Below are 15,462 nucleotides of genomic sequence, written 5' to 3' on the forward strand. Positions count from 1 at the left end.
CTGACTAAGGATAAGAATAATGTAAAGTAAGCAGTTATGGTAAATGGTGAATGGCCTGTATTTATGTAGTCCAGAGAACCACAAAGCGCTTCACACTACATTTACCCATTCACACACACGGTGGCAAATTACTAGATTGTAGCCACAGTTACTCCAGGGCAGTTTGACAGAGGCAGGGCAGTGACGCACCAGCGCCAGTAGGCAAGGCAGGTCAAGTGTCTTCCCCACAGATTTAAGTGACAATCCCCTGGTTACAAGCCGAATCCCTTCTTTCTGAATCACTGTCACCACTTTACTACTCTAACAGTCATGTTTTTGAAAGCCAGAGGACCACCCATGTACAGTATAACATTCAAACAGCCTCTTATCTAGAGGGAGTCTAGATAAGAAACTGTGCAACCCCACTCTTTTCAGGTGATTCTTCCTCGTTTCATCTGGAAATCAAGGTCTCAAAGTCTGGAGGAGGACTGGAGTGACAGAACCCAAGTTTCTTCGGGTTGAGTGGGAAGTTCTCAAAATCAGTGTAGATTTTGGGAGCCATGCAATCTGCCGATGTTGGTTCAATGTGTTTCAGCAAATTCAAAGTCAGTGCAGCTATTTACCAGGAAATTTGAGATCACTTCATTCCTCCCTTTACTGACAAGCTCAACAGTGATGCTTTCCAGCAGGAATTTACACCTGCCAACACTTTCGGAAGTACCATGACCTGGTTTAATGATCATGGTATCATGCTGCCTGATTTGTAAGCTGGGTATTGTTGAGCGAACAAAATAGAGAAGCTGAAGGCACTATCAAGGTGATCAGGGCCTCCCTAATACCTCAGCACTGTTGCAGGCTTATCATCTCCATTCCTCTTTGCATTGTTGCAGCAATTCATGTAAAATGAACCAAAACCAAGTATTGTGCACATATGCTGTGCAAGAAAATTGGAATATACAGTGTACATGATAGAATTCTTACTTGAGTGCAATCTTTGGCTTCTCTAGCCACCTCTGAAAAGCAGCCCTAACAGAACCAAACTGACTGAGTGACATCCTGCTGGTAGATATTTGTATAACCATATTTTTTCTTGCAGTATATTACGGGTAGAATATGGGGAACTAACACTCTGTGGTCATAGAGATTTCAAGGAAAATAATAGGAAATGACAGTCCTACGTTGTCAGTAGGAAGCATTCAATCCCAACAGCCATTACCCAGAGCATGTAGAGGGCGAAATACAATTTATTACATTTTCAAACCCAAACGAGTCTGGAATACTGCAAGAAATGGATCAAGGCCTGCAGCCGACCTCATGTCCAGCAGAATAAAACTGTGATCGACAAATTGCCCCATGTTCGTCTGCACAAAGGTAACTGGTAGTAAACATCGCATTTGTTTGTTGGACAACTAAAAAAATCAATAAGTGAAGGTGGTTATGCTTGATTTTATGTGTTTAAACGCCATGGTAGCTCTATGGCAGCATGGAAACACCTGCTGCAGTAACTGTGGTACTTACATTTAAGCACCTTTTTGATACTGTTTATTTTTAAGAATTTTCCAAAAAGGCAGATTTTCACAATTCTCACCTGTTTGCACATGCAACATGTGTCCCGACACAGCTTTCACACTCACATCCAATGAGACTTTGTGCCCCTCATTCTTTCTCTGGATGCTAAAGACTTGGGTTTCAACATTGTCTGCTGCAAATAACCATACAGAGCTGTTGTAGCACTCTGAGAATTTTCTTGCCCGTCATCTTTTCCTCCATGTTGGTTGATAAGGCAAAAAAGACTCAAAAAATGTCCGGTATTGCACTGAGCTCCACTACCCCTGCCAATATAACACTAATTTCATTATGTATGTCGAGTTTGTTCTACTTCCGCATGGGGGCGGAGCCGGTGTCACGTCAAGGGGAGACATGTCCACCTTCCAGTCCGGTAGGTGGCGTAAATGTATCTTAGGTTTGTTTACCATTGGCCAATAATATATAAAAGAAGAAGAACTTGACGCATGTTTGGGAAACACAGTGGATATTTACTGATTAAGGAACGCATACAAAATGTAAAAAATAGAATTTAATGGATGTAAAGTAATGTTGCTACACACTCATGTAGTAGGTGTACCTTAAAGTTGCTTGCGATCCGCCATATTAGAAAAGAAGAAAAGGAAGACGCATGCTTGGTAGTCACACACAATCGATCAAAACTGCACAAGTTATACAGTTAAAGACCATTATTTTTTCATATTTTCGTCTGAAATCGTTTTTTTTTAAGCCCATTGTTACTTTTATTTTGAAAAACTCAAACTGCGTAGCTGTTTCGGCCTCTGATTAAAATCCTGCTATCAGTGCGTCAGTTTGAGCAGCGACGAAAACAACATCCCAGTCATGTGATGAAACACTTACCTGGAATATCAAGACGTTTTCCAAATAATAAAAATAACCTTTGTCTCAATAAAACAATGTTAGAGCACGAAGAAAGCGAAAAGTCCAAGACTGTAAAGTTGCAACCTGCAGCCAACTGAACCGGATGTGACCCGACATCACCTAATTTGTTGCCTAAGAGAAATTTACAGTTAAATCCTTCAGATTCAATCGGATTCCCAATCATAGCTATTGTTCTTTATATCTGTTGATATTGGTTGAATAGGTATGTTTCATAAACCAATTCTAATTCTTGTGTATTTTTAGCTTTATATGATTATGTTGATTGTGTCATAGTCCATACTTGAACAGAAAAACGTGCCTCCTAAGCATATTAACATTCCGTTTTCTGTTCCTGCTACAAGCTTTTAGTGTGTTTTAATTATATTCTGCGATAGACCACACTCATATTTGTGACAGAACCATTTTCCTTCCTGAACAGGACACAGGTTCTGTTCTGTCCATGCTGTTTAACGTATGTATGAATGTTTAAACTTTAAGCAGATGCATTTGGCACTTTCGGACATGTGTAAATGAGCCAGACTGGTGGAGGTTCACATTGATCTCCCTGATATCTTGCCTGGATACTTTTTATTTTTCCATGGTTTCACACTGGGAGTCTGTATACTGTTAACCTTAAAACAGGGGTGCCTCGGTGCTTTTTTTAAATGTTGTGTACCGCATTTATTTAATTAAAGTTAACGTTCAGATGACGCATTCTAAGAAAATACAAACGACAAGAGCTCATAGATGTGGAGCTGAAATAATTATACTCATTTCCAACTTCTCAGTGCACAATAAAGTAATTTCATCTGCTGTTTCTGTAGCTGTAAGTCTCGCTACATTGGCTTTATTTGCAGATTTAAATAGTTCAGGCATGAGTGAGAACCTAAAATAATCAGTATAACTAAGCATCAACTGAGTTTACATTTTGTCTCTGCAGCTTGCATACCAACATCTCCATCAATAAACCAGCATCTGCTGCTGACGAGTATGCAGTGCGTTTAAAAGACCATGTAGTTTGTGTTAGGGCCCCTGTCCAGTTTTATCGTTTAAATTCATATTTAGAAAAGCTCAGATTGAGGACTATGAATCATGATATTGAATGGTTTGAGCTGCCCACAATGTTCATGCCAAAGAGTACAACAGAATTAGAAATCTGTGTGTGTTTAAATCATATTTGCGCTAGGAGGACAGAGAAGGGACTGTAAACATAGTGTTTTCTCACTAATAAATAAGATAGATGGGCAGATAAATTGTCCATTAGCAAACAGCCTGCACAGCAGTATTGCTGTAATGCCTCTGAAAGCAGCAAGCTTTCGGGTACATCAAGGCTTTTTTTTTTTCTTTTTTTTTTTTTTTTCCTTAAACTGAAAATGAATTCCAGATCCTTCATGTAACCCCTGAAAGCCACCCAAAGGCTTAATAATTACAGCATGTAATGTACACTGTCAGTGTTACTGATGGCCATGGCATTGTCTAAGATTTGTGACCAAGCGAACAGATTTTCACCTATCTTAACTTTATTTTAAAACAATACGTTGTTGTCCCTTTCTGGTTAAAATCAAATATAAGAGATATTAGCATAGTCTATAAAAAAATAAAATAAAATAAAAAAAAAGCCCAAGTGAAATGCTCTGACTAACATCTAACGAGGCAAAAAGCTCCTCTGGCATTTTTCTTTCTCCCTTTTTGTCACAGTCAGGTACATATCTTAGTCTGAGCTAACTTTAAGGCAATTTGTATTCCATTTGACTCCGTGTTTTCACTGTTGAGCCATTGTTCAGCACGGCCCATCAGTGAGTCAGTCTGCTGGGTGTCTGTAATTTAGAGAACAGAAGAGGATAAAGAAGACAGAATTGTTGAATTAGTCTTTTTAGTTTCGGATCTGACAGAGTTTCCCCTGAGAGGAGATACATCTATGAAGCATTTAGCAAGCTTCATCAGTGAGAAAAGGACAGTTTGTATTCAGAGAAAGGCACTTTGTGGTGGCTCAGATTCTGAGAAGAGCTGGCCCTGAATTCATTTAAAATGTTCAGAATTTCTCCAGGAAAGAGGCGTTATGCAGTTTACATGCAGACCGTGTAGGCATTCAGGGTTTTAGGAAAACTGAGCAAAAGGTGCAAGTAGTGTGGCGTCTTCCTTCCAGATTTGATCTAAGAACTGTTTTAAATAATATGAATCTTTTAAGCTTAACATCTTGATCTTATACCTACAGTAAACAGTGAAGCGAGGATTAATTTGCCCTCTATAGATTTCTCCTATTTTTGCTTATAAAATTAAAGGAGCGGGTAGAAATGTGAAACTTAAACATGTAGATATACTTTATTACTGTTCTTTTGTTTGCTTTTGTTTTAAATTGATTTTCTTTTTAAATAACGTTGTTTAGTCTTTTATTTCACTAGGTTCAACAATGTCAGAGTCAAATCATCATTGCCCCTCTTGTTAAACCACAAACTACGTGTGATTATCCTGTTTTTTGTTGTTGCAGCATGTCAGTGTCATATGTCCAGTGAACATGGGTAACGTGGACAGTTGCCCAGGTTTTCATTGTAAGGGTCCAGATGAGCACAAGAGAAGAAAAATAGTCTATTTATCAGTCAGCTGCACCCTTAATTAGATTTGTATTGCTTAATTGCAGGTGGTGTCAGTGTGTTGGTGTCCTGTAATCAGTAGGTTCGTTGTGTTTGCTGCTGACCAGGTCGTGTGACTGGGACTGCCAGGAGGATTTCCTCCATTCTGACTGGTTTCGTGGAGGCGTGGCTGTTTGTGCATCAGTCAAACTGAGTTCACATGATGTGAAATACAAGTGAACCTTTAACCTCTCTGCCTTTAGAGAGAGAGAGAGTGGATGTATCACTGAGGCTGCCACTAATAGAAATAGGTAGAACTGACGGGAAGACACTGTCAGCAGGATTAGCACAGCTTCAGGTATTGCTGGAATGAGTCCTACGCTTAACAAAGTCTTAAGAGAAGTTGTAGGGGCTAATAATGTGTTATTCTTGATTTGTACTCAGGGACCACAAAAATCAGTCCGGGAGCCACAAATTGACCCCCCCCCCGACCCCCCCACCCCCGAAGCCACACTTTGGTTATCCCTAAGGTGGGCGCTATTTGTGTGTTCTTAGGGGAAGGCCGGGGTATCCTCAGAAAATGCACAGATATCAACAAATAGAGACCACAAAAATATTAATCAGCGAACACAGACAAATGCAATTTCCTGTGTTCTGCCTCTGCTTAATAGACACATCAAATTGGGGTTTCTCAAAATGCCAGGTTATACACGAGTCCACTCATTGCTCTTGCATGAGCTCCGCTGGCCAGTGACAGCCTAGTTTATCACTAGGATGGATGAGGCAGGGAATACAGTGTCACTGCTACCAACAGACCAGGGTGAGACCAAAGCATGGATGCTTTCTCACCAAAAAATAAATGGCTTGCACACATAAATGTCCTTCACAAAGCCCCTTTCTCATCCACCTCACATTTACTCTGATGGCATTTTTTGCTTCTGCTGCTAAAATGTCATTTACTGTGACGGCGGACTGCACACACACACACACACGCAGACACACACACACACACACACACACGCACACTCATAGAGAACGCATCCTTGTCAGCTCATTGCTCAACATGCCGGCACCCTGATTGTTCGTGTACGAAAATAATTTTGGCAGAAAGCACAGTGAGTGAAATCTGGCGCTGCAATGCGATAATGTTTGCAAGCAGTTAATAAGGATGCATCCCTCAACTGTGCTTTGTTATCAGAGCAACTCATGGGTTATCAGTTCAGAGTTATTCACACAGACATAATGCATCGGGGGACCAGGGGCTGTCACTGTGCACCCGCTCTACTGAGTGTGATTTTGCATTTACAGCCACTGACAGTCAGAACGTGTAAAGTTACCATAATGCCTCTCAGTTGGTTCTTCATGCCTGAAACAGCTGACTATCTCTAAAACATTTCCTGCAAGCTTCACGGTGTCCTGTAAGCCCCTGTTGTTCTACTCTTGTCTTCAAACATTCAATCCTTTTTCCATCTCACCCTGATGTTTTATTCAACAACCACGAAGCCGATGGAAAAGTCCATCTCCGTGTTCTGCTCATTGTAATACATCAAACAACAGGCTGAGATGCATCGGCCTGTTCCCGTGTGTCCAGATCAATAATGTCACAACGCCCACGAGTTGTCTCTTGAAGGACCCGGAGCAAAATGTTTCCTGACACTTAAAAGGCGTGGCCTTGCAGGACTTTGGAAGTAAAGCAAGAGGTTGAAGAGACTGATTGTGGACTGTGGCGCAAAACCTGGTGTATGATTATAGAAATATGCAGAAATGTGCAAAGGTTAGGGCTGGATAATGCAGCTGAGAAGCTTATCATGATGTAAATGTTTCATATCAGTCAATATCGATAATTGGTGATATTAATAAATATTGATTTTTTTTATTTCAAATATCTGATATACTGTCAAAATAGTGGGATGACCTTTCCCTTTTTATCCAGTTTTCATTCTACACCACTTTTTAAATTATTTTTAAACAGCCATGAAGGGACATTGGCAAAATCTGAAACTCCTGCGGAGCAAGTTACTCAAGAGATTGTTTCTAGGTAATCAAAGAGCGAGTTAGCTGATGCCACCAACCTAGCTTAGCTGGCCGAGAGAGGATGAGTGGCTAAAAACCTTTCCTCTGCCTAAATGTCATTAAACGCCAGACATTTTGTCATCTCTAAATGTTGTCATCAACAATATTACCTTAAGAATTTCTGAACGTCCATCAAAGTTGTTCAAAGAATTTTCACTCATATTCAATGCACTTCATGGCAGTTGTTAGATTACTGTTTATTTATTAGCTAAGCCACTGAACTATGACCTTTAGTTCTATTAGTTCATAGAGCTAAAGGTCATAGAACTAAAGGTCATAGAAATGCCTCTAAACCACACGGTTTAGTCAGTTTTCTACCAATGCATAAAGACACACAAAACAAAGGAACTAATTTAAATGTCATTTGATTTGTTGAGAAATACACATAAGCGAGAATACAAATAGTAAAATTTAAGATATAAATATTGATTGAAATGATTTTTAAATAAAACAAAAATATTCCAGTACTTTGGAAACAAACTGTTAAGAAAATCTGGGTGACTTAAAGCTTCTGTGCACTTTTGGAGAGAATACTATGGACATATACACCACCCAAAAACTTTAATCATTTTAAAATCATAAGAAATTCTTTTACTCATAAATTTTGGATTCAAATAAATATTCAAACGGTTCATCTGTTATGGCAGATAAACAACTGATATAAGTAAATATTCTGCAGCTTAAAGTTAAAAGGATCTAATCGTTTTAAGGAACAGTTAGAAATGGTGGTGCTTTAAAGTTTTCTTTGAACAGAATTGTCTGAGATTGGTTAAAATGGATTTAATCAATACATTTAGATGAAAGCACTGCCAGATTTATCAGATTTTCTAATGATGTTCTTTTATGTGCATTAGCCATCAGTTTACACTGAACAGAAGTAAGCATCACCTGAACAGTGAGCTGACCTTTGACACCTTCCTGAAGTTTCAATTATCTGTTCCTTCTTTTATTTTATTTATTTTTTTATAGAAATCTAACTCCAAACTGCTGCAACCCTTCTTCAGACCACATTCATAATCAAAACCATCCTTATTGTGCAACCAAATATTTTCAAAGCACATCTTCTGAAGCTGAAAATCAGAACATTCGCTTGCAGAGCACATCAGCCCAATTGCTGGAGGTTTTGAAAGCCAGAACAAAACAATTAGCCGTACAGTAAGACGAGCTATATGAGCCATGTAAATGAGAGGGAAGGCGATGGAAAACACGCCATTAAGCTGATGGAATGAGGCCAAAGAAAGGCTGGATCTCCTTCCCAGCTCACCAGTTAAACCTGCCACAACACGTTCCACATATAAAATGTTCCCTCCGTCAGATTAAAGGTGAAAATTGGAGAAGTTTGTGCAGCTGAAGCAGATGGTGGTTTTTATGGTTGCATACTGCCATCTGCTGGCATTTTAATGTATTTCAAACGCCGACGTGGATTACGCTGGCAATTACTCTTCACAAGCGATTCAAGCAAAAAAAAAAAAAAAAAACTTTATCAGTCTATCTATGTATTTGCAATTTAACATTTCTCTTACATTTTTATTATTACTTTGATGCATTTAGAGTTTTAGACGTGCTTGCTAAAGCACGTTGTGTTACCATGTGAATAAATGGTGCTTTTCAAACGTCAACATTATTAAGCAGAGAGGTTGACTTTTGGATACATTGAAAATGTGGAAGCACCAATAAACTCTTCCTATATTTAGGAATAATTAGGAGTTTTTGAAGATAGCTGTTATTTTCACCCCAATATTCAAATTAGGGTTTCATTTCCACAGCATTTCAGATTATGCACAATTAATCCACAAAACCCCATTTAACAAAAACCTGAAGTTATCAATTCAAGAACAGTAAATGATTATTCTCTGTAATGTTACCCACTTTAAAAGCTCCTGCTTTATAAATAAAACACAAGACACGTTTGAGTCGTCACAAATATTCCATCAAGAGATACAGGTTTGTTATAAAGTTAAACTTTAATATGTAATATATGACATACTTTACATGGCCGTAGTTAGTCTTAGTGGTCATTACAATGAATAGATGAGACGCTCACAAGAAAGTGCACACATTAAGTAGTCGGACTCTGATTTACACATCAAATATTGAATTTCCAATAATATTGTTTCTTTATGTACAACATATTCCTATTCATGTAGATGTGTAATAAAAAATATCTATTGAATACAATATTTCAATTAAACAGCAGGTAATAAAAATGTAAGGCATGAAGAGAAAGAAAAAGTGACTAAAATGTAAATCTAACTCACGCTGACATCAAGTTATAACATAATTGTTAAGATTTTACATCCCAACTTCTTTAAAGTCAGCACATCCTGTAATAAGGCCCATCATAAAGTACATTCCTTTGCCACTAACGTGTCGCCTGATGCACAATGCTTACCAATTAAATTAAAGCCTTTTATTGCTTTTTCCCAACACCAGTGTTTCTAGATCAAGGGTTAGTAAAGTGCTCTGCATTGTGTAAAATAGTACTGAGTCAGATCTGGAGAAATGTAGAAAGTCCAAGTAAACATGGAAGAAATATGATCCCTGGAGAGTGAAGTAATGACGGTACAGAAATTGTTATGATGATGACAACATACAAGTGTGGATTACACAGTGAATGCCATCTGTTATAACTGCAGTAATAATCTGCAATGTGGATCAAAAAGTTGTTGACTGAATGGCTCATGGTGATGAAATGCTTTCAAGCTGAAAAATTACGAAAAAGGTTTTCAACGCCAAGTTTACTCTCTTTGAAAATGGTGTTACTGCAGAGTAACGCAGGTTACATTACTCTGTAACTTTGAAACCTGGAGGAACAAGGTAGAGTAAGTGATACAGAGCTTTGAAAAAGTTTAGGCCTTTTGGTCACGCATAAATGTTTCAGATCATCGGACCAATCCTCAAATTAGAAAAAAGTAATCAAATGCAAAATACAGTTTTCCAAAGTTAATATCACTTAATGAGTAAAAGTTATCAAAACCGAAAAGAAGACATAATTGCTCTCTTGCTAAATCAGAATTATTTGTGATTATTTTTTGATCTAAGCTGGAAAGGGTTGCAAAAGCCTTTTAAAGCCTTTGTGACTCCAGTAAACCCCAGAGACAGACATGATCAACAAATGGAGAGACTGGCTTCCCAGAATTACCACCCAAGACGCATTTACCCATCAGTCAGAGCTTAATGCTGATGATTCAACATTAAGAAACATGCTGGACAAAAATAGCATCCAATATGAAACCATGGATGAAAAAACAAGTAAACTAGCAAATCTGTCTCATAATTACTAAAATAAATAAATAAATCTATGTGGTCGCAACAATTTTTGTAATAATATTTTGGGGAGAAGCAGGAGAAAAGTGTATTTTTTTGGAAGGTGCGGATCACATTACTCCTGGCATAAAACTAACAGCATTTCACAAAAAGAACATCGTCAAACATGGTGGTGATGATCTGGACTGCTGGTTGTCTGGCCATGAACTTCAGACTTTCAGCTCAAGCCCTGCTGGAACAATGATCTAAAGCAAACTGCTAAACAATGGCTCAATTTTTATTAGTTTTTTCTTTTGCTGGAAGTGGTTTAGTCCATGTCCAGACTTAAATCTGACTGAGATGTTGTGGCCGTGATCTTAAACGGTTGAAAGTTGGTTGAAATCCCTTCAACGTGGAGGCAGCGGATTGGGCTAAAATACCAATCCGCTGCATCCGCTTGGCGATGCTAAAGACTAATCGCCAAGTTTTCTCCTCCCCCCTTGTTATTTTAGATTTTCCCCTTCAGTAACTGAACTATTATTTCAAAACTGCATTTTGTACTCCCTCAAGTTAGCTTTGAGTGATATAAAATTTGCTTGATGATCTGAAACATTTTTTCTGACAAAAAAGCAAAAACAAATTTGCTTTCCACAGCATGGGATACAAAAGTAGAATAATGAGTGGACAAATCTCCACAAAAGGTCACATGCAGAGAGGGACCTTGATTTAAAGACTATTATTGCTTAGGTTGTGGGTCTGATTGTACTCACTTTACCCAAGAAAGCAGTTCATCTTTAGGAAAATTGTTATTCAACAAAAAAACTCAAACACAGAGCTGAGTTGATCTTTTTTTTTTTTTTTTGTTCCAGGACTTTCTTTTTAAAACAAAGGTCAAAGTTCACCGTTCAAGTAAACATACAATGACAAAGTCACAGTAAAGGTGAAGCTTCCTGTACATGAAAACCTAATGCATTGCACACATATTTATAAAAGCAGAAAACGATGACATCAGATGGTGAATAACAAATGTTCCCCAATGAAGCACTTGAACATGTAAAACACGATGAGCGTGAAGGCAGACGCGTAAACAAGAACAGAGAAGCTCGGGTGAATGCTGGTGTTGCTTTGTCATTCAGGCAGGGATGACGAATGCAACAAGTTGAAACAATTCTCCACAGTAGAACATCCAGTGTTTACATCAACAACAGGAAGAGATCATATCATAGATAAGCAGACACAGATTGTTTACCTTTAGCTGAACCAAAGCAAGAAGTTATACTGCTCATGAACACAGTCAAATACACTCTAATACAGGCCTTATGGCTTCAGAATAAAGGATTTTTGCACCAAACATTACTCTGTAAAATATCTGAGAATGTTTGCCTAAAATATGCATTTGGTATGAAAAAGAAAAGTATGAAAATAGTGCTCCTTTCTTTTTTGTTCAAAACAAAAGTCTTTGGAATCATTGAAATGAATCATAAACATTTTATAAATGGAATCTAAACATACAAGTTTTAGTTCCCTCCAATATAGTAACACAACCACATTCATAGATCATCTACTTTTAATTCAAACAGCTGAACATACTGAAAAGCATATGCAATATATTCTGTGTATAGATGTGCAATATGTCTTGCAAGACTGCTAAACATGAGAGAGAGAAAAAAAAACTCAGCAGAAAGGTTCAACGATGAATAAACAGATTTTGAGAGGCTGTAAAGTTCAGGAACTTGTTACATTTAAAAACAGCAATAAATTTAGTTCTGGCTGAAAAGCCCCCTAAGGAACAAGAACAAAGCATGTTAATTTGTTTTAAACCATACAAGGTTCGTTGTCGTTGTTTACGTATATTTTCCAATAATTGTCACACTCCCATTTTTATGGTAATTACCTAAATTAGTTAAGTCTGCACAGGGATAATTTCATAACAAAATATATCAAGATTATATATAGTACAGCATCTCTGCAAATTTGCCCAGTGCAGCAATGTACAGAGTTCCCACCAATTTATAGTGCTATAATATCCGCATAAAGCTGCAGTAAAGCTCAGGAGCACATTAGCTATACAAACAAGAGTCTTCAGATTTTCTCTTAGCAAATTGAGGGTTTATGGATTACAAACCAGGAAAGACTCGGTTATCACCTCAAAAAAATAAACAAACTGATTCACGAAGCCTGTGTGATGTAAATTTTGCTATCCTCTAGCGTCTGCTAAAACTCTCAGCAGAGATTCCTGTGTGGTTCAGATTAAGAGGCAGACTTCCACCTTGGTTGTATTTGTGTCAAAAGAACAAAGAATGGCTGCTTCAACTGACTGGGTTTGCAACTTTGTGTTCTGCAACCGTAGCTTCGTATTCCCCATCCACCACAATGATTACAATCTGAAACAAAACTTTGAGGGAAAAAAAAATCCCTACCAGCTATTAAATGAATTAATCTGACACTATCCATTTTTGTGAAGGAACGTTGTAAACATGCAGGGCAGAACAATGCCATTTTCCTCTTTTACATTTAAAGTCTGTTGATGATCCACATTTCTAGGGGCTTGTGGTTGTTTTTACATAAGCATCAGAGCATCAATGATGTAGGACACGAAAACAAAATATATTACTCTGGCATTTCTTCACAGATGACTGAAAGCAGAAATCTGTGACTCAAAAATCATTGTTAAAGTCAAACTACTCAGCACCCTTCATCCACAGAACTCGAAGGCAAACGTTCAGGGTGACATCGAATGTACTAGTTCAACCAGAAAAAAACAGTGGTAAACTATAGTCCTACACAACTATCACTGGAAATCTTTCTCCTGTTTAATTGCAAACTTTGGTCAATAACGTAAAGTTCTTCTCTTATGTTGGGTGAAATTCTTGCAGAAAGAAAAAACAAATCTTTCTTATACCAGTTGATGTCTCACAAAGTAGGAAAAAAAAAAATTTAAATTATTTTTAAATGAATTTAGTCTTAGCTTTAGTGCCATATTACATATCCTTCATAAATTATATAAAAAAACATGAAGGTGAAAACATTGTGAGGTTCTTTCCATCTTTATATTAATAATATAGCATAAACCAGCAAATACGTTTTATAATTAGCACAAGGACTGTAAAAACAAAATGAATTCAGTTGTTTGACATTTAGGTTTTGCAAGTTTACAGAGCACAACAAACTGATGTTATATAAAAATGTAAACTGACAGTTGGAAAACCTTATTAAATATTGTAAAATGATGTGGAAATGTGACATTTCTGTTTCTGTAAACAATGATGTTGATAGTTACATTAATATGATGTGAGTTTTATCAAACAGGATTAGCTGATAAATAAGTTAGTGGCTAGACTGTGCAAAAAGTTCAGGTGAATTTATTTTATCGTTTACTTTTTTCTATAATGCCCAAGTTTGATTTTTAACTTCACCTTTAGCAATATTTTTGCATGAATAGAGAAGCTAAACCACTTTTAAAGGGTATAGAAAGAGGATATTATCATTAATCACTGTATTTTAAACATCTATCCTGCATAGATTTACATTTTTTCCAATGACATGCAGACAGTCAGTGATTCAGAAGGTTGTAAGACATGAATAGATGGCTGTACAAACTGGAAAAAAAATAATTAAATATGTGATATTAGAAAATGGTTGCTACTGGGCACTTGGCTATTAAAGTATGAGGGGGAAAAATTGCTTTAACAACTTTTAACCAGACCTGAAAAGGGTTCTTATAACTGAGGTAAATATTTGTAGATAAAAGTTATTTTAAGTACGATGTACAATGTTAGCTCAGTTTGGTACCAAAATCTTCTCCAACTTTCAGACAAACTCAGTTCCTAAGGATCAAAACTCACCAACCTCCTGCGATAGAGAGGGTTCCATATAATTAACGCCGCAGTCGTAGAAAAAGGCTGCAGTCTTTACAGATGTTTCGTTCTTTAACTCAGTGTCCTGCAGAGTAAACACACATCCGGCTTCAAATCTGCACACTGCAATATGATTTCAAACAGTTAATGGTAAAACTAAAATAAAAAAAAGATATGTCATTTTAAATAAGGCAAAGAAAAGAATATTCTAGTGAAAAAAGGCCAAACGTCTCAAACAGCTATATCTATGTGTTTGAATCCAGCAGACAGATTGATGGTGAAAACTAAAATCTAAAGTGCAGAGCTTGACAGGGAAAGTGAAAAATTGACATTTATTTTTACTGATTATGTTCAGGGCAAGATGCCCTGAATGTCTCACTGAACTTAACATTAATGACATAAGATAAAAATAACATTGTCTGACACTAAAACAGTCCAAAGCTTTGGTAATGCATAGTTCTTTCCTGAACGTCTGAGATCGTCAGTCATGAAATCCGTCTTCTCCCACATTTTAGTTGCAGCAGCAAATTTCTACTGCTGTCAACAAAATAAAGAGCAATGACAATAATAAGGTAATGGCTCTTTTTCCCCCTCAGGCTTGTTCTCTTGCTATTTATTACTAGTTCTTCCAGCACTTGCAGTTTTGTTTGCTGTTGTTATTTTGAGAAAATTCCAACCAGAGCAGCAGCTCTTCTCTAAGAGATCTGCATCTTAAGTTGGTACGGGCTCATCGTCATCGTAATCCTCATCGTCATCGTCATCCGGATCGGGCCCCGGGTCGCTCAGACACCTTAACAGCGTCTGCTGATCTCTGCCATCATCTTTCCCACTGGTTTTGTAGGCTCCTCTTGAACTTGAAGGAAGGCTCATCGTCAGGCCTTGGTCCTGTACGACCTCATCCAACAGCCTGACGGAGTCTGGAGACTGTGGAGACGCCAGGTCAATCTGGATGGTGGGCACATTTTCTGCACCTGGCTTTACGTAAGCCTGTGAATCTGCAGACAAAACAATGACATTACTAGGCTATCAGCAATATTAGGGTTTTGAAACCGATTACATACAGTTTTATTACTCAGTCGGCATGCATGAACTTAGACAGTTGAGACCAGATGTTTACATAGTGTATAAAAAAGGCAGTCACGTTTTTCTCACTCCGACGTTAAATTAGACTAAACTTTTCCGACTTTAGACCTGTTATAATTACCAAGTTATTTCAATTTGATAAATGCCAGATTATTTTTACACCTGTGAATGCATTGCAAGGCAACGCTGTGTGACATCAGAAATATATCAAAAAAAAAAATAAGTCG

General features: G+C 37.6%; 1 protein-coding gene across 2 annotated transcripts in view; it reads right to left on the reverse strand.

The window, feature by feature from the left end:
- Positions 1-8,994: 8,994 nt before the first annotated feature.
- Positions 8,995-15,462, reverse strand: part of slc9a1a (solute carrier family 9 member A1a) — a 34,011-nt gene continuing 27,543 nt past the window's right edge. For both annotated transcript variants that reach the window (XM_017309657.2, XM_008431075.3), the window contains one exon: positions 8,995-15,147. In XM_017309657.2, the coding sequence (XP_017165146.1) occupies positions 14,864-15,147 (284 nt within the window). In that variant the 3' untranslated portion in view covers positions 8,995-14,863. The remainder of the gene's footprint in view (positions 15,148-15,462) is intronic.

The sequence above is a fragment of the Poecilia reticulata genome, chromosome 16 (genome assembly GCF_904066995.2).
Source record: "Poecilia reticulata chromosome 16, P_reticulata-male-v2, whole genome shotgun sequence".
In the NCBI taxonomy this organism is placed as follows: Eukaryota; Metazoa; Chordata; class Actinopteri; order Cyprinodontiformes; family Poeciliidae; genus Poecilia; species Poecilia reticulata.